At 40.1% G+C, this 19,157-nt stretch overlaps 1 protein-coding gene across 1 annotated transcript in view; it reads left to right on the top strand.

Moving 5' to 3' along the window:
* The window catches only part of PCDH15 (protocadherin related 15), a 1,670,337-nt gene that overhangs the window by 1,355,806 nt on the left and 295,374 nt on the right, over positions 1-19,157 (top strand). The window contains exons 26-27 of the mRNA XM_077454160.1: positions 6,970-7,079; positions 15,105-15,245. Coding sequence (XP_077310286.1) covers positions 6,970-7,079; positions 15,105-15,245 — 251 coding nt within the window. The remainder of the gene's footprint in view (positions 1-6,969; positions 7,080-15,104; positions 15,246-19,157) is intronic.

Raw genomic sequence — 19,157 nt, 5'->3', positions numbered from 1 at the left:
GACCCTCACTGCCTCACACACAGCTTCCTGCCTGTCCCTATATAAACTGACAAAACGGAGGCTGCTGGAACAATAACTGGTTACTGGAATAGCACTTTTGTGGACCTGATAGTAACAGCTAATGATTAAACTGACTCTCCCTGCAGCACACACCGTCCTGTCCCTTTCTCTAAACTGACAAAAGACACTCAGGCTGCTGCAACAATCACTAGCACTGCACTGCCTCAAACCTATATCCTGAACTACACCTAACACCTATACCAGTCCTCAAAAGAACTTTTGTGTACCAAATAGCTAGCGATTTGGGTCACTGCAATCTCTCCCTGCTCCACACAGCAACCTCTCCCTATAGTAACATACGAAAGAATGTAAAATGGCCTCGGATCGGGTCTATTTATAAGTTAGGGGGAATGTCCAAGTGTCCATGTGCTGTAATGTCTCAATTGGCTGTCCTGTACCACATGATGGATGTGTCATCATAGGTCAAAGTTCTTTTGCACAGTAAACACGGAAGTCCGCCGGGGCGAACGGCGGCAATAGTTGCCGCCGATCGGGCAAATCGCAAGCAGCCGAAATTAGCCACGAAACGACCGCTGGGCGAACCGTTCGGCCATCACTAGTGGTACCTTTCCTTCACGGTGCACTGGGTAGCTCTGCTGGCAGATGGGAAGGATCCAGAACAGGGTTCAGTGTTGTTGGAGCTTGTTTCACTACCACCCCTCCAAAATGCTAGTAGTGATTCTGCCACAGTTCTCTCCTCCACCCCTCCTCTTCTTCCTCAATGGCCTCTTCTGCAGATTTGTCATCTGAACCAGCAGTGCTCCATAAGCATTCAAGGGGCTACTCAAACAGTCAGGCTAAAAGATGCCATGCGGTGCTTGAGTTGGTCTGCCTAGGGGACAGGAGCCACACTAGGGCAGAGATTCTGTCAGCTCTGCAGGGACAGGCTCAGAGGTGGTTGACGCCACGCCAGCTTCAGCCAGGAATGGTTGTATGTGACAATGGCACCAACCGTCTCTCCGCCCTCTGACAGGGACACTTGACCCATGTTCCATGTTTGGAACACATCCTGAACTTGGTGGCGTAGCGGTTCTTGACCAGATACCCAGGCTTACTAGATCTCCTAAGGCCAACCAGAAAAGTCTGTGGTCATTTCCACTGGTCATACAATGCCAGTGCCCGACAGGCTGACACTCAAAGGGAATGCAACCTGCCCACCAACCGCCTCATTTGTGACATGCCCACCATGTGGAACTCAATGCTGGCAATGCTGCAGCGGCTGCACACACAGCAGAGGGACATCAATGAGTACCTGTGTGAGTATGGCACCAGGACAGGGTCAGGGGAGCTTGGCTTCTTTTTGCCCCAACAGTAGCTACTGATCAAGGATGCATGCACTGTCCTGTCACCATTTGAGGAGGCCACAAGGATGGTGAGCAGGGACAATGCATGCATCAGTGACACTGTCCCTCTTGTCTTCCTGCTGGAGCACACGCTTGTTGGAATCATGGACAGGGCACTTGAGTCTTCCTCTCAAGGCCCTCTTTATCCAGATAGCATTCCTGCGGGCCCACCAAACACACAGGAAGGAGAGGAGGAGAAGGATTGTTTCAGCATGGATGTAGAGGATAACACTCAGCAGCAGTCTTCAAGGGATGGTTTTCAGTCCCCAGAAACCCAAGGAGTTGTACGTGGCTGGGAGGAGGTAGTTACGGATAATATGATCATTAGTGACCCTGAGGACTCAGAATTGAATATCTCTGCAAACTTATGCTGCATGGCCTCCCTAAATCTGCAAAGCCTGCGAAAGGACCCTAGGAGTTGTGGTATTAAGGAGAGGGATCATTACTGGCTGGCCACCCTTCTTGATCCATGTTTCAAGGATAAAGTTGCAGAACTCATCCTGCCTTCGCAGAGGCAGGAGAGGATGAAACATCTTCAGGAGGCATTGAAGAAAGGTTTGTGCAATTTCCAGACCCCGGGAGGTTACCATTTTCTGCTGCTGGACAATGTGTAGCTGAGGTTTCGTTCAGTCAGTGGAAGAGCGGTGGAGAAGGTGGCCAGCTGACAGATGCCTTTAAACAATTTTTCAGTCCTCAGCACCAAGGTCTGATTGGTTCAAGCAACCATTGCCAGCGTCTGCATTATATGGTGCAGGAATATCTAGGGGCAAGAGCAGACTTGGAGACCTTTCCAGCAAAACATCCACTGGGTTACTAGGTCTTGAGGATGGACCACTGGTCAGAACTTGCTCAATATGCAATTGAGCTACTGGCCTGTCCTGCATCCAGTGTGCTTTTTGAACGCACATTCAGTGCTGCTGGAGGGTTTGTAACAGATCAGAGTGCTCCTGTCCACAGACTTCGTCGATAGGCTCACTTTCATAAAAATGAATCAGTCTTGGAGCAGCAGCTATCAAGCAGCTGATGCTTATGCAACTGATTGAATTTGCTATGGATCTGGAATGCCTTGAAGACTGCCTATGCTGACGGTCCTATAATATATTTGGGGTATAGGGTACTACCACAAACACCCAAGGGTCAATTTTCTGCCCCTGTTTAACATGGGCATGTAATTACAAATTTTGATATATTTTACAGCAGGTCCCGTTCCTGCGCCCAACAAGAGTATGTGTGAGGGGTTACAGTGTTGTGGCGTCACCACCACCCAAGTCCAAAAATGTTCTGCCTCTGTTTAACAGGAGCATGTAATTACAATTTTTGATATACTATTTAACAGCAGGGCCCATCCCTGGGCCCAACAAGAGTAACTGTGAGGGCTTACAGTGTTCTGGCACCACCAAAACCAAAGGCCCAATTTTTCTAACCCTGTTTATCAGGAGCATGTAATTACAATTTTTGATATAATATTTCAATGCAGGGCCCATTCCTGCGCCCAACAAGATTTACTGTGAGGGGTTACAGTGTTCTGGCGCCACCAAAATCAAAGGCCAATTTTTTCTGCCCCTGTTTAACAGGGACATGTAATTAAAATTTGTGATATAATATTTCACAGCAGGGCCCGTTCCTGTGTCTAACAAAAGTAACTGTGAGGGATTACAGTGTTCTGGCACCACCAACACCTAATGCCCAATTTTTCTGCAGAGTATATAGGTTAGGCCATATAGTTTATATACTTCTGTTCAGAGTATATATTGCTGGGGGACACCCACGCCATTTTTTTAAAAATGTTGATGCGGGGTTTCCCTTAATATCCACACCAAACCCGAAGGGTCTGGTATGGATCTTGGAAGGGACATCCACGTCATTTCTTTTTGTATTTTTGGCAAGAAGTTCCCCTTAATATTCATTCCAGACCCAAAGGGCCTGGTAATAGACAGGACAGGGTACTCACACAGTTTTTTTCAATGATTTTTATCTATGTTGTGAGGATCTGACAATACTTTACAGCTGTGAGCAGTTTTAAATAACATTTTTTCCTTCAGATGTGTCATTTTGCTGTGGTACTGTTATAAACATGGGAAAGATGTGCTACTTTACAGGTGGACTAAGGAGACCCCCCCCCCCCCCATCACAATATTTAAAGGAATATTTCATTTTTTTTGTTTCACTTTAAGCATTATTAAAATCACAAAAACTACCATCTTTAAAACGTTATTTTTGATTGATACATGTCCCCTGGGGCAGGACCACACTTTTTATCGCAATAACTTGCATATAAACCTTTAAAAGGAGCACTTTTGATTTTTCATGTTCGTGTCCCATGAACTTTAACGGTGTTTGCATGTTCGCACACATTTTTTGCCTGTTCGCATGTTCTGCTGTGAACCGAACCAAGGGGTGTTCTGCTCATCCCTAGTTTTAAAGCACGAGGGAAAGAAACACATCCAGCTAAATAACATCTTTAGCAGGAGGGTTGAACAATTGCAGCCTACATGAGGTTATCATGACACGCTTTATTTGGAAGTTAGGTTAAGTGTTACATTTATAGAGAATGTGTAAGTATTTAGATGAAGTTTATGGTTTATGGGGAAGGTTAAGAGCTTATGTTTGAATTAACCATTAGGGGGGATGTTAAGTTTTAGGGGGTTTCTTTAGGAAATATTCTAGGTGTGAGGGCTGGAGAAGGGGGTAGGCATTGAAGAACAGGTAAAGTGTTAATGCTAGAGGTAATTAATGCTTTAGTTTATGCTAGGGCTTTTTTTTAGTTAGGCTCCTTGCACACTGGGCATTTGGCCAGCTCTCCTGAATGCCGTTCTGGCAGGAGAAAATCAGCGTCAAAAACACACCTAAAGCTGTGTTTTTGTCAATGCATTTAGGTGTATCAAGCAGCTGGGCATTAATTAATTTCATTAGCCAGAAAAATAAGTTATTCTGGCCACTGAAATGAACTAATGCTCGAGCACTAAATGTGCCTAACGTTAACCACTTCAGCACCGGAAGATTAGTTACCCCCTTCCTGACTAGACCACTTTTTGTGATTCAGCACTGCACCGCTTTAACTGCAACGTTGTACCCAAACAAAATTGACTCCCTTTTTTTCCCACAAATAGAGCTTTCTTTTGGTGGTATTTGATCACGTCAATTTTGAAAAAACTCAATATTTTTTACTTTCTGCTATAATAAATATCCCCCAAAAATATATAAAAAAACAAATTTTCTCCTCAGTTTAGGCCCATATGTATTCTTCTACATATTTTTGGTAAAAAAAATCACAATAAGAATATATTGATTGGTTTGCACAAAAGTTATAGCGTCTACAAAATAGGAAATAGGTGATATGGCATTTTTATGGCAGACACATCGGACACTTTTGAGACTATTTTGGGACCATTGCGATCAGTGCTATAAAAATGCACTGATTACTGTGTAAATTACACTGGCAGGGAAGGGGTTAACCACTAGGGGGGGGGGGATGAAGGGGTTAAGTGTGTCCTAGGGAGTGAACTGCGGGGGGGGGGCTACCTAGGACATGACAGCGATCACTGATCCTGATGACAGGGAGCAGTGGATCTCTGTCATGACACAAGGCAGAATGGGGAAATGCCTTGTTTGCACTTCCTCGTTCTACCTCTCCACACCGCAAACGCAGGCCGTTGGAGAACATTGAGTTCCCAGGACCTGCGGGTACGCTCCTGCGTGCGCCTGAAAGGGGGCAAATTTAAAGGGACGTACCTGTACACTTTGATGGTTGTCACAATAGTTATGAATATTTTGAAAGAATATATTGTATGCACAAACTTTAGGCACAAATATAGAACATCTTTTTTGCACAGATCACACAGTATAAATGAACATTTAACATATGTTAAAGTCCTGAAAAGTACATGGTCATTGCAAATATTTCTAGAGTCTACATAACATTACCCGTTAACAGTTTTTGCTTTTTTATTTTTGCTTTCATGCTACGTTTAGGAACATTACTGCATTGCTCTGATAAAATATTTCTTTGCAATACTGGATGTTCTGTCCATTGTTTTCATAATTTGCCTAGGTGCAGAAGCAGAATTTAAAGGAAAGGTATTTAATTATATAACTAAAGACTACACATAATTGATCCATAGTGTTTGCTTGGGTTTATTTTAGTTTATTCATTAAATGTAATTACAACTGCAAATGCCAATTACATTTTCCAAAGTAGAAATCTTGTATTTCTCTGTGGACCTAGCTTGCAGGTCAGAATTTTGTAAATATGAACCTGGCTAATTTTTTTTGTATGTAATATTTTTATAGGGTATATTGAGAACTTTTCTTTTGAATAAAAGATGCATACATATGGCTATAGAATTAGTTCTGCTGATTACCAAACAAGCTAAGTTAAGTTTTTGCCTTAGTAGTAGTGATGCAATTTATTCTAACTAGTACTATAGTAAACAATTTTCAACCAAGAATACAAAGTGAAATTAGTATACATTTGAAAAAATGTATGTTGTAAATGTACCTTTATAAATTAAGCCACTAGTATTCCAGAAGCTGGTGTTTACCTTTTATGGCCACATCTAGTTCACATTAAGTAAAGCCCATCAGTATGCATATATACTAAATGCCCAAAATTATTGTATTTATCAATATGTCTTGTGTCACAACTCACTATATAAACTTGTTTTTGTAAATTTACTGCAAAATTTTCACCCAGAGATCCTGACAGCAAAAGAACTTCCTGATGAAACTCCAATCTGCTGCATCAATATTTGCATCAGTGTTGTCAACCTGCCAATTGAAGAAGTATGCTTCTTCAATTGACTGCTAATAGACCTGATAGCCAGGAGTGAACCTTACCTTGACTGGGTTTCATTCTAGCATGGTTCAGCAAACATTAGATAAGTAATCTTTTTAATTTGTAAAAAAAATTATTGGAATCACAAAAATACATAGCAGACTGGAGCCTGGTATATATTTTGAGGACCTCTGGGGAGTCCCATATTGTTTTTAACAAAAAAAAAATAAAGGGAGCAGGTATGTAAATGCCATTTAGTGTTTTTCACTTTGTAGATGTCACCAAGATTGCACCACCCCATGTCAATATGTAAGGAGCACATAGTGGGCTGCTGCTGTCTGTACACTTGTGCTCTTTATACAGCCTACTCTGCAGTGAATGTGTTGTGAATTGTCTTTTTGAGTTATGTGTGGATAGCACTTGTTAAACTTGTGTTTATCTACAGTTTTGGATTGTCAGTGTGGCAAAAAAAGTTATAGCTACAAAAATGTTGTAAGGGGAATAGTTAAAAATATGCATAAAGGCCAGTTTGATGTAAATAAATTATGTGTAAGAAATGTAACTTTAGGAAGGCAAGATCAATCAATGATAACTGTACCTAAAAAGCAAAATGATTGTATTTTCTTGCTGTCCTAATGAAGCTACTTTAACTTTAAAATCCCCTTGAATTGATTTTTCCCTGTATTGCAGTATTTTCGCTATCTAATATATACAAATTTATGTGAATCAATATTGTACAACCGAAAGTATTGTGTATCATGCATTTAAAGACTGTAATAAAATATCTTTCAGGTCACCTCCATTGAGTGAAACAGCGCCAATTGGGACCACTGTCACTGTGGTATCAGCTGCAGCATTAAACCAGACTATTGTTTATGCAATCATCTCAGGGAATGATCAAGGTAAACTGACTATTTTAGGGTCATGAGCTGCAAGATATTCAGTCATTTACAAGATATAATAATAAAACTTTAAAAATAAGACATTTCTCCATTGAAGGAGGGCCATGCTGTTAGGAACTAAAATGAGATACCCAGCCAAATATGTGGTAAAAGCTCCTCTAAAGCTGGTTTTCAATTGAAACAGGCCTGACCCACTGAATACACTAGCTATAATGCTATAATGTTTGAGTTTTTTAGTACAAATTGTATTAAAACAAATGAGTAGATGGATGGTAGCTCATTTTTAGCTACAAACTTTAAAGAGTATGTAAACCCAACATTTCATAATCCTGATATGTGCCTGCTATACCATGTATTTGTATGAAAAAGTATCCTGATCTCTTTGTATTGCTTCCTTTGTGTGAAATTTCTGGTGTTCCTGCCAGTCCCTCGTCTTTCCTATCAAAAACTGAGAACACATCATGGACAATTCTCTAGCTGTTCTGGAAACACAGTATGCTCTCCTCCAGTGATTTGAGTTGTTTTGAACCCCACGCACAACCTTCCACTGGGAAACTCAGTGTACTGGTGCTTCATCTCCCCCAGCTTTAATGCAGCTGAGAACAGAGGGAATACAATCACTTAGACCCCTTTCACACTGGGGCTGCCAGGCAGCAATTTACCGATGTTTAAGCGTTGCTTTTTGGCTACTAGCGGGGTGCTTTTTTTTTTTTTATTGTATTTTTTATTAAATTTCAAGTAAAAGGATACAAACAGAAAATAGATGCCGAACATGTAGTACAATTTATAAGAGTGTTAATTGAAAACGTATATAACAGATGTTAAAACCATAGATTTAATGCTACAATGCTACAAAATTCACAAGAGCAAAATAATTCAACTGTATAGACCAGAGAGGGTGGAAAGGTGGGGCGGGGGGCAGGGAGCATGCAGCACAAACAAAAACAATATTTCACATAAAAGGAATTGTTGATCTCTGGATCCAGTGTCAGTGGGGTCCCCAGGGGCCCAAACTGAGAAACCAGGATGCCCTAGGGAGAACCGACCTCGGAGGGGGGAGAGTGGGGAGAAAGGGAGGAAGCACAAAGGAATCATAAAAAGAACAAGCTGACAAAACTAAAGAGACATAATATTTAGCACCTATGCTTAAAAGTGTGCTGCACTATTAGAGGAATAGTGAAACGGTACCTGGGTTAAGCTTCGACTGATCCCACAAGTCTCAAGTCTTGGAAAATTGAGAAAGTGTATCATGAACTGTCGCAGTCATGTGTTCCATCCTGTGAATTTGTTCCAATGTTTGTAGAACCTGTGTAAGGGTTGGTGTGGAGGGGGACAACCATCTCAGAGGTATCACCCTCTTTGCTGCCAAGAGAAAAAAGGTGGCTAACTTTTGGGCATGTCTGGCTAAACCAGGGAGCGGCAAGCCCAAAAGAAGCGGGGTGCTTTTAATCCCCGCTAGCGGCCGAAGAAGGGGTTAAAAGCACCCATGTTGCGGTGCGACCGAATTGCTTTTTAGGCGCACCACCCTAGTGTGAAAATTCACACTGAAATGAACACAAGGCGGTTTTCAATCGGTTTACAGGCGCTATCTCTTGCGCTAAAACCCCTGAAACCTGCCTCAGTGTGAAGGGGGTCTTATAAAAAAGAGAAAACATGTATATATATTTTTTTCTATACACAACTGTTTTGCATTTCATTTCTATTTTTTTTTTTTTTTTTAAATCTTCTTTATTATTTTTCTTATATTAAATACATCAAACCATTACTTTCAGGCCGCGTACACACGCGGGGACTGTTCGCCCAACTTTGTCCGCTGAACAGTGTTTCGGCGGACAGTCCGCCCGTGTGTGGGCTTTCAGCGGACAGTTTCAGCGAACAGTCTGCTGAACAAAGTTTTTCGGAAATTCCGAAAAACTGTCCGCTGAAACTTGGTTTCAGCGAACAGTCCCCTCGTGTGTAGGCTTGTTCGTCAAACTAAGTTCCGCGCATGCTCAGAAAGGATTTACACGCCGAAAGTTGTAATGCAGTGTATAGGACGTCGTATTTTCCGTCCCGTCGTACGTGCCGTTCACGTCATCGCGCACGGTTTCAGCAAACTGTTCGTTCGTCGTGTGTGGACAAGTCCGTCCATGCTAATTTTGAGCGGACTGTTCGCTGAAACTGTTTGACGGACAAAGTTGAGCGAACAGTCCCCGCGTGTGTACGCGGCCTTAATCTTAAGGCATTGGGGTTTACACATATCCCCCAATGTCTTCGCATTCATACTTTTCTTTACATATCCATAATAATATTGTATGGTGGCTCTAGAGGGGGGTTGTTGGAGTGGAGATATCCTGTGGAGGGAGAAGAAAAAAAATAAATAAAAAATTTTTGTGTCCTTTCCTCTCTTTATGTGTTCTTATTGTGCCCTTGTGATTCCTTTTAAAAGGAAGGAAAAAAAAATAAAAAAATTGTGTTTATCCTTTCTCTTTATTTATTTATTTCATTTCTATTTTAAACTGAATGGGTGGTTTTATAAGGCGATCATTTACAACCACTTTAACCACTTAAGCCCACATTTGGTCCACATTTGGCTGGCAAAAGACCAAACGCGTTTTTTGCGATTCAGCACTGTATCGCTTTAACTGACAATTGTGCAGGCAGGCGACGTGGCTCCCAAACAAAATTCTTTTGGTGGTATTTGATCACCTCTGCGGTTTTTATTTTTACGCTATAAACAAGAAAAATAGCAACAATTTTGAAAAAAATGCATTATTTTTTACTTTTTGCTATAATAAATATCCCCAAAAATATATATAAAAAACATTTTTTTCCCTTCATTTAGGCCGATATGTATTTTTCTACATATTTATGTTTAAAAAAAAAAAAATTATGGCTGACAGATCGGACACTTTCGGCACTATTTTTAGACCATTCACATTTATACAGCGATCAGTGCGATTAAAAACGCATTGATTACTGTGTAAATGGGACTGTCAGTGAATAGGTCAACCACTAGGTGGCACTGTAGGGGTTAAATGTGTGCTAGGGAGTGATTCTAACTGTGGGGGGGAGGGGCTGTGTGTGACATGACACTGATTACAAAATATGTAAAATGGACCCTCGCGCCACTATGTGCTAGACGTGAAATAAATCTACGTGCATAACAAAATATAATGTAACAATCTGTGGAATAGCGAAAGTGCAAGTGCTACTAAATAAAACAGAAAATGCAGCGGGACAAAATAGTAAACACAAACTATCACTTGAATAATTAAAAAAGAGTCCTGCGCAAATAATGCCACAAAAAATAAATAATGTATAAAAATGTGAAGAAAACAAGAGTCAATGTAAATATTTCAAAAATAAACACACCAATAGTGTAAGTGTGTAGTGAAAAAGCACTGGAGAAAGAACAGGACCAAATGTTCCAAAGGATCAGGCTCCCAGAACTCTCACCTCAGAGATGGAATAGTAAGGCAAAAGAAAGTAATTCCAATGGACTTCTCCTTCACTTCTCTGTGCACAATCATCAAATGGTATAAACTTCTACCACTAGAGGGCCGATTCAATCTCCTATGAGTAATGCTGCAGCATATGTATCCTCGTGGTATGAAACTTAAAGAAAACACAGAGGGGAAGGGGGAAGGGAGAGAGAAAGGGGACTCCAATAGTGTAGTGGTTTCCAAAACTGAATACATTTATTTAAGAGAAAGCAAATGGACTCTCACATTTAAAAAGAAAATATCAAACAGAAAGAGATCTGGCGTGTACAGCCAGTCTTACGCTCGTTCCGGTATTCCTACGGCCACTCCCTACGCGTTACGTCACCACGTGACTTCTTCATGGGGATCCCCATGAAGAAGTCACGTGGTGACGTAACGCGTAGGGAGTGGCCGTAGGAATACCGGAACGAGCGTAAGACTGGCTGTACACGCCAGATCTCTTTCTGTTTGATATTTTCTTTTTAAATGTGAGAGTCCATTTGCTTTCTCTTAAATAAATTTATTCAGTTTTGGAAACCACTACACTATTGGAGTCCCCTTTCTCTCTCCCTTCCCCCTTCCCCTCTGTGTTTTCTTTAAGTTTCATACCACGAGGATACATATGCTGCAGCATTACTCATAGGAGATTGAATCGGCCCTCTAGTGGTAGAAGTTTATACCATTTGATGATTGTGCACAGAGAAGTGAAGGAGAAGTCCATTGGAATTACTTTCTTTTGCCTTACTATTCCATCTCTGAGGTGAGAGTTCTGGGAGCCTGATCCTTTGGAACATTTGGTCCTGTTCTTTCTCCAGTGCTTTTTCACTACACACTTACACTATTGGTGTGTTTATTTTTGAAATATTTACATTGACTCTTGTTTTCTTCACATTTTTATACATTATTTATTTTTTGTGGCATTATTTGCGCAGGACTCTTTTTTAATTATGACACTGATTACGCTCCAGATTACAGGAAGCGGTGATCAGTGTCCCGTCACTAGGCAGAACGGGGAAATGCTTGTTTATATCTGCATTTCCCCATTCTTCCTCTCCGTGAGACAATCACGGGTATCCCCGCAGACCTCGAGGCCACGGGACCACGATCACATGTTTGCCCGCAAACCGCTTCTTAAAAGGCAACGTACGGGTACGTTAATCTGCCTGTATGTGCCCTTCTGCCGACGTATATCGGCATGAGTCGGTCGGCAAGAGGTTAATGTTCTTTTTTTTAATAATTTTTATTGAAATTGTTATGTAACAATACAAATTGTCATTTGTAATGCTCATTTTAAAGTGATATTGTCATCAAATAAAAACTAAGAAATAAAATGCACCTGCAAAAAAAGAGCTTTAACAATTATGTATCCCCCTCCTGAGCCTTAGATCCTTGCTCTCATGCAGAACAATGTAAACTTTGTAGACTGGCAGAATCTTTAGCATCCAGGGTTTGTTTTAAACATTTGTGGGTGGATTTACTAAAGGCAAATAGACTGTGCACTTTGCAGGTACAGTTGCACTCATTTTCCCCAGAGCTTAGTGAATGTGGTAAAGCTTCACTTTGTACAGAATACACAATCAGGTGCAAGGGAAAGAAATATGTTTTGCTTTAACATGATTCGAGACAAACAGCGCTCTTCCTGCTTAGTGTCCCATCACAGTCATGTAGACATACAATGTGTCAGTGGTTCTGTAGTAAAACAAATGATTAAGCAGCTTGTCAAAAAACTAGTACAAATTCAAGTGGATTTCACTTTCAGACTGATAAATACTGGGGTTGGTTTACTAAAACTGGAGAGTGCAATATCTGGTTCAGCATTCATGGTAGCCAATCTGCTTCTAACTTCAGCTTGTTCAATTAAGCTTTATACATAAAAAAACAGAAAGTGGATTGTTTCTGTGCAGAGTTGCACCAGATTTTGCACTTTCCAGTTTTAGTTAATGAACCTGTGTGTCAAAATGAAAGTCCAAACTGTATCACAAAGGATCAAATGTCTAATAGAAATATACACCAGATGGCAACCTCCCTCTGCACCCCACGGCAAAGTTCCAGTGGTGACTCCTGCGATCTGCACATTATCTCCAGTGTGTTCTCCCAGTAGCCACAACGGCCTTCACCAAGAACATCCACCACTCTTCTAAGTTTCAAGATATGCTTACTTTCACTGATGCCTGTCTGTGCATTTTAAAATTTTACATTTTTTTAATTGATTAATAAACTACTACGCTGTGGGGTTTATTTACTAAAGCTGGAGAGTGCAAAATCAGGCTCACTTCTGCATAGAAACTAATCAGCTTACAGGTTTTATTGCCAAACCGGTTCACACAGGGGCGCCTTGTCCAGGCGACTTAGCCGCCTGACAAGTCGCGCTCCGCTCTGTACTATGGAACCGTTCTAATAGGAGCGACTCAAGTCGCTCCGACTTAGAAAAAAGGTTCCTGTACTATTTTTGGGGCGACTTCAGGCGACTTGCATTGACTTCTATACAGAAGTCGTTTTGCAAATCGCTGCTGAAGTCGTGTGCAGATCGCGTCTGTGAGTCGCGCTGCAAGTCGTGCCGCCCCTGTGTGAACCGAGCCTAACTGAGGTTAGAAGCTGATTGGCTCAGTGAGTGCTCCGGCTTTAGTAAATCTACCCCTAAATGTTGCTTGGCGCCACTCTTTCCCTCCTCCTCTCTCTCGTTCAAGTTTCTGGGTTTCCAGGCTGCTTGAGAAAATAGCCTTTTACAGTTAGCTCTAGTTAGCTGATCGCAAATTATTTAGTTTCAGCCCATACCTCTGAGACTGTTGTATATTGATATTAGACATTTGATTACTACAGAACCCCTGACACATTGTATGTATACATCATCATGAGGGAACACTAAGCAGAAGAGCTCATACTCTTTTTTTTTTTTTTTTTTTTTCTGTATATTTTTTATATTCTAGTTCTACGAATGCTTGCCAACCATGTTCAAGGTAGATTCTATGGGTAACTAATGACAACCATTGAGATATCTGCTTTACTTTTACAACCTTCACCAGAAAAAAAAATGGTATATGATTTCTTATACATATCTGTCATAAGAGAAATTGTAAGACTACAGTTTCAGGTAAAAAAATATAAAACGATGCTTTTAATAGAGGTTTATTTTATAGCCGTAGCCCTGGTTTACACCAGTGGGGCTTTGAAGTAGACATATGCAGAATGTAAACATTTGTTTTGTTTTGGATAAATTCATTATGTTACTAATTTCATTTTGTTTCATTTCGGGAATGATTGACCAATATTAATCATGTGTGAAGAAATAGCTGGTTGTTAAGCAGCTGGTCACCCCATACCCCAAAGCACCTTGATCCCATGTTGATGGGGACAAGGGCCTCTTCCTGACAACATGTCAATGCAAGCCACAATGAAATTGCCCAGAAATAGTGCAGGAAACTTTTTCACATTTGCTGTGACTTGAGTTGCTCTCATTTGAACAATTCTATTTCCGCAAATGGGGTACAACTTGTTACGCAACTTTGAACTGTCAAGTCGCATTGCCAAATTGCACTGGTGGGATCCAGGGCTTAATATCTTATCTATATTCCAACTTAAGTTACCCCCTTTCTAATCATGTCTTGATTTTCCTGACAATTTTCAATAACCATAGACTATCCATACTTTAGTTTACAAATTGCAATTCTTTGCAGCACTGTGAATAACCCTCAACAGTGGAATTGACTCTTTAATAGTGTGTAATTTGTCTGTGATATATGCTCCATGCACATAGTAAGAGTTATCATTGTTTAGTTGAAGCAATCCCAGGAGAAGAGACTGAAGACTGAAAATAGAAAACACAGAGAATGAGAGATAAAAGGAAAATTTACAACTGGGAAAAGCTATTCACATATAAAATAAAGAGAACCAGTTTGCACATACACACCAGGAATGATTAATGTTTCCATCTTCTTTTTGAAAGTGTTGTGACATTTAATTGAATAGAAATCCCACTGAAGCAAGGTTCATTCAACAAAAGCCTATTGTTTGGAATGTACTGCATAGAAAAAAGGCTCAAAAAGATTTTTCCAGTGCACGTTTCTGTTAGCTGACAATTAACCTTGTAATCTTTAATGTCAATTTAACACCTTGAGTACCCAGGCTCAAACTGACACTGACTTATGCAGTGCTTAACTTGAAGCTTGTTAGATAATATATACACATACTGCTTGACATCAAAGTCTTTCGCTGTTAATTTCCAGCTGTAACCCAGAAATATTCATCAAAATAGCAGAACACTGTTCAGGGCATTCATGGAAATTTAGACCATATACAAAATGCTCTACTCCAAAATAAAGTATTGTGCTGATTTAACTGCAAACATCTTTATTCATTTCCCAACAATAATGGGATTTTTGAGTAAAACATGTCAACTAATTATGTGACAATGTTGGAATCCCTCATTTTTTTGAATTTCAACATCTTAAATCCTGAATTATGTGAACATTTTTTTTTCTACTTTCATTTAATGTCTTCAAGTATTCTTTATCTATGTTTATTTCAAGATATACTTCTTAAACCCTTGTTTTCCTCCATACAGGTGCATTTGCCATTGATAATATCACAGGGGTTATCACTGTTGTAAAACCACTGGACTATGAAAACACTACAAGCTATGAGCTTAGAATTCAAGCTGATTCTATGCATGTGGCCAAATATAATCTACGAGCCACCTCTAAAAGTAAGTTACAGTTCATTTAGTGTGAAAGTGATGTTCCTCTTCATAAATTTCAGCACATTGTTAAGGAACCATACATTTCTGTCTTGCTAAGGACACTATGTCCTGAATTATGAAATTGTATGCTATTCTTTTCAAAAGTGGGACAAATATATTTCTGAATTACAGGAAAGAAGTATAAAGGTGTCAATGTTGGATATAAAACCTGAGTTAATTTAATGTTGCCCATGAATCTGTTTTGGTCTTTTTCATTCCTCCATCACTCTGTCTTGTCTCACTAGTATTCTAAAATGTAACAATGTATTTGATGGCTGCTTGCAGATTATGCAACAGCAGAATAGTGTCCCATGTTTCCTTCATGTGTGAAGTTATTTATAAAATGCTTACTGTTCAAGTTATTTTATATAAAACCATACCAACAACTCCCTAATTTATGGTAAGTTGTTTCTAACATTTTCTGAAACTATCACATGTGCATGTTTTTGTGGTAGTCTGGAATCATATAAATAGACAGTGACCCGTCATCATTAGGTTGATCTGAGAAGAAGGAAGATTGAATTATTCAGGGTCTAAAACAATAAACCATGAGGGCTAAAGTACAGAGGCCATTTATTTATTTTGTTACTTAAAAATCACATCTCCAATACATTGATACCAAGATGGTTGATTTGCTAAAGGAAAATAAGGTGTTTACTATGCAAGAGAAATTGTCCCAAAGTTTAGTGAATAAGGTTCTTTGCAAAGTGCAACTACATCATTTTCACTAAGCTCTAGAGCAAATTCCCTTGAAAAACGCAACTTCCGGGGGGCGTATGCACTGCGCAAAGCAGGAAGGAAGCAGAGGCTAGGAGTTCCGTGAACATCAGAGACTATCGACGCAGTCTGCACAGCAATTCGACTTCAAGTATGTTTGCCAGAAAGCTGAAACAATCTATCCAACCTACGCATTCATACAAATGAAAAAATGGTAATGATAACCTCACCACTCACCCGAAAGATATTTTAACAATTCTTTCTTCCTACTATTAAACACTTCTGTCTTCTGCACCACCCCTGCCTGTCCCCACCCCTCAGACCTGGTTAGATGCCCTTCAGCTACCTAAAATCACTGCAGAACAGCTAAAAAATCTTAATGCTCCTTGCACAGGGGAAAAAATAGCCTCTATCCATTTCTTCCCTAAAATCATCCAAAACCCCTGGCCCTGATGGCTTTACAGTGCCATATTATTAAAAAAAAAAATTGCTGGCCTATTAATTGCCAAGTTGGTCAAACTATATAATCGTATCCTGGGTGGAGATTCATTCCCCGCAGACATGTTGCTGGCAAACATGTCCTTAATCCCAAAGCCTGGAAAGGATCATACCCTCCCACAGAACTTCTGCCCCATGTTGGTCATTAATAATGACTTAAAAATGTTCGGCCTCTACTGGCAGATCAACTGGTGTCGGTTATCATTTCCTTGGTTTCTCCTGATCAAACAACTTCATCCCAACTAACAAATAACAGATAACATATGGCTAGCAACTAATGTTATACAGGATGCCAACATTAACTCCTGTAAGGTTTTACTACTTAGCTTAGATATCAGTAAAGCTTTTGACAGTGTCCTCTGGCCCTATTTAGACTCAATTTTACCCGAATTTGGCTTGGAAATGTGGAGTTTATCCGTGGCTTTAGGTTCCTCTATTACAATCCCTGAACCCGTATTAGAACCCTGGGTGCAACTCAGAATACTTTGCTTTAGGACATGACTCTAGACAGGGCTGTCTCCTCTCTCCCTTATTGTTGGCCTTGGAGATTGAATCACTGGTTCGCTCAATTAAATCTAACCCTAATATCAAAGGATACACAAAAAATGGTCAAGAATTTTAACTAAACCTGTATGCAGATGATGTTCTCTTGTTTCTTTCAGACCCTCTAATCTCTCTCCCCAACCTCCTTTCCACCTTATCCACATTTCACCAACTTACGGGACTGGGAGTAAATCCACCCAAAGCTCTTAATAAACAATCACAAAGATTAATATGAATTTGCCTTGAGCTCGGACACCTTAAAATACCAAGGGACCTGTTTAGACCCCTACCTCAAACTGATGTACTCACATAACTATCCCAAAACCTTCGCTAATGTTAGATCATTACTTACAGTGATCCTCTTACCACATATCATTCCTAAGAAGAATTCAAGCTGTAAAAATGCCAATCCTCCCTAAGCTGCTATGCTATTTTTCTTTGGAGCCCTACCCCTTTATGTCCCTCGTTCCACGATAATGGCTATACAGTCCAATCTGTTTAAATGTATTTGGCAAAACAAGAAACCTTGACTGAGCCGACTGTTGAACTATAAGACCCAGTCTAGAGGTGGCCTAGGCTGCCCTGATCTATGGAATTATTTCTTGGCTTCACACCTCATACAATTAGCACAATAGCAAGCCTCTTCCTCCTCTATTCCATGGTTACAGTTTGAGAGGATCTCATTTGTCCCCTTCTACCTTCTGGGTCTTTTTTGGTCATAGTGTATAGGGTCTCTAACATGCATAAATAGCTGTCAAGCTGCACATCCACTTGTATTATACCCCCTTCAGACTGAAAAAGATTTTCCCCTTAGTTCCAGATACATGTTTTATGGGTTTCCATGACTGGGGCACTCTTCTCCATACATTCTGGAGCTGGTCAATGTTGAAACCCATATGGCAAAGAGCCTCCTCAATGGTGCTCCAAATAACAGGTGCACCTGTGGCCCTGACCTACCAGATGTGCATCCTATTTGCAGAGCTCCCGGAAATCCCCCCACATCAAAAGTTGGCACACACATTCTTCAGTGCCATCCACTGGGCAATTGCCCTAAACTGGTGGTGTCCGTCTGTTTCATGGTCACAGGTGCTCCATTGCATGGAATCCATTAAACTGATGCAAAGGGTACACCACGTCCTCATGGATACCATGCACGTCTTTGAACGTAAGTTGGTCGCCTTATCAGATACAATCTGTGTTTGGAGAGCTTACTTGTCTCCCCATTTAAGTTCATTAGGCGATTGGGTAACTTTGGAAGACAATTCACTCAGTACTATGAACAAAGATAGTACCCCTAAGCGAACATTAAAGGCATTGCTATCTATACAAAAAGTATTGGAAAATATGTTTGGAGTATAACAAAAGTATTTGTTTAACAAAAATGTTTAAAAACATGATAATTGAAGACAAAAAACGGTTGGAATGTGTACAAATCTGTATATGGAGACACCAAGGCTAAAGCACATGGTCAAATGTGATCCTTCACCCGATGCTTTTCAATTAAATTCTTTCTTCAGGGGTGTTCTTTAGGAAACACACATATGCATCTATAACTTTGTAAGAAACAATTCAATGTCAATAAACAACATTTCAAGAAGTGCATATATTGTTGTAAAATATATAATTTTTTGTGTTAAGTACACTTACATGTGCTATAATGATGGCACAGGTAAATGTTACATTATTCTATTTAAAAGCAAGGAGAAAGAGAAAAGGAGAGCTGTGTCTCATAGAGAAATCTCAATGACCTCTCAAAGTTTAGTCTCCTCTGTGTTGGAAACTGGATCAGGATGCCGGCAATGACAGGCCCCTTAGCCTCCAGGGGAGGGCAGGAAAGAGCACTGAAGCCACAAAAATTGTAAAGGCAACCTAAAAATAGGAAATAATAATAATTAGGTGTGCCTTATAAATTGGGACTGAGATGTATATTATACCAAAAATCTGCTACCTGAATAATAAATAGGTCCAGGATCGGGACAGAAATGTTCCTAAAAATCATACAAGCTTCCAATGAATCTGTGTGATAAGCAATAATTAAATTAAAATGTCAACTAAACCATATAGCAGACAAATATGGTATAAAGTTACTTATTCCTATAATGCTGAATGTATATAGACAAA

This window comes from Lithobates pipiens, unplaced genomic scaffold, assembly GCF_037356315.1.
Source record: "Lithobates pipiens isolate NorthernLeopardFrog02 unplaced genomic scaffold, aLitPip1_a1.2 Scaffold_25, whole genome shotgun sequence".
In the NCBI taxonomy this organism is placed as follows: Eukaryota; Metazoa; Chordata; class Amphibia; order Anura; family Ranidae; genus Lithobates; species Lithobates pipiens.
Note: the sequence above shows the minus strand (reverse complement) of the source record. Positions and strands in the feature narration are given on the sequence as shown.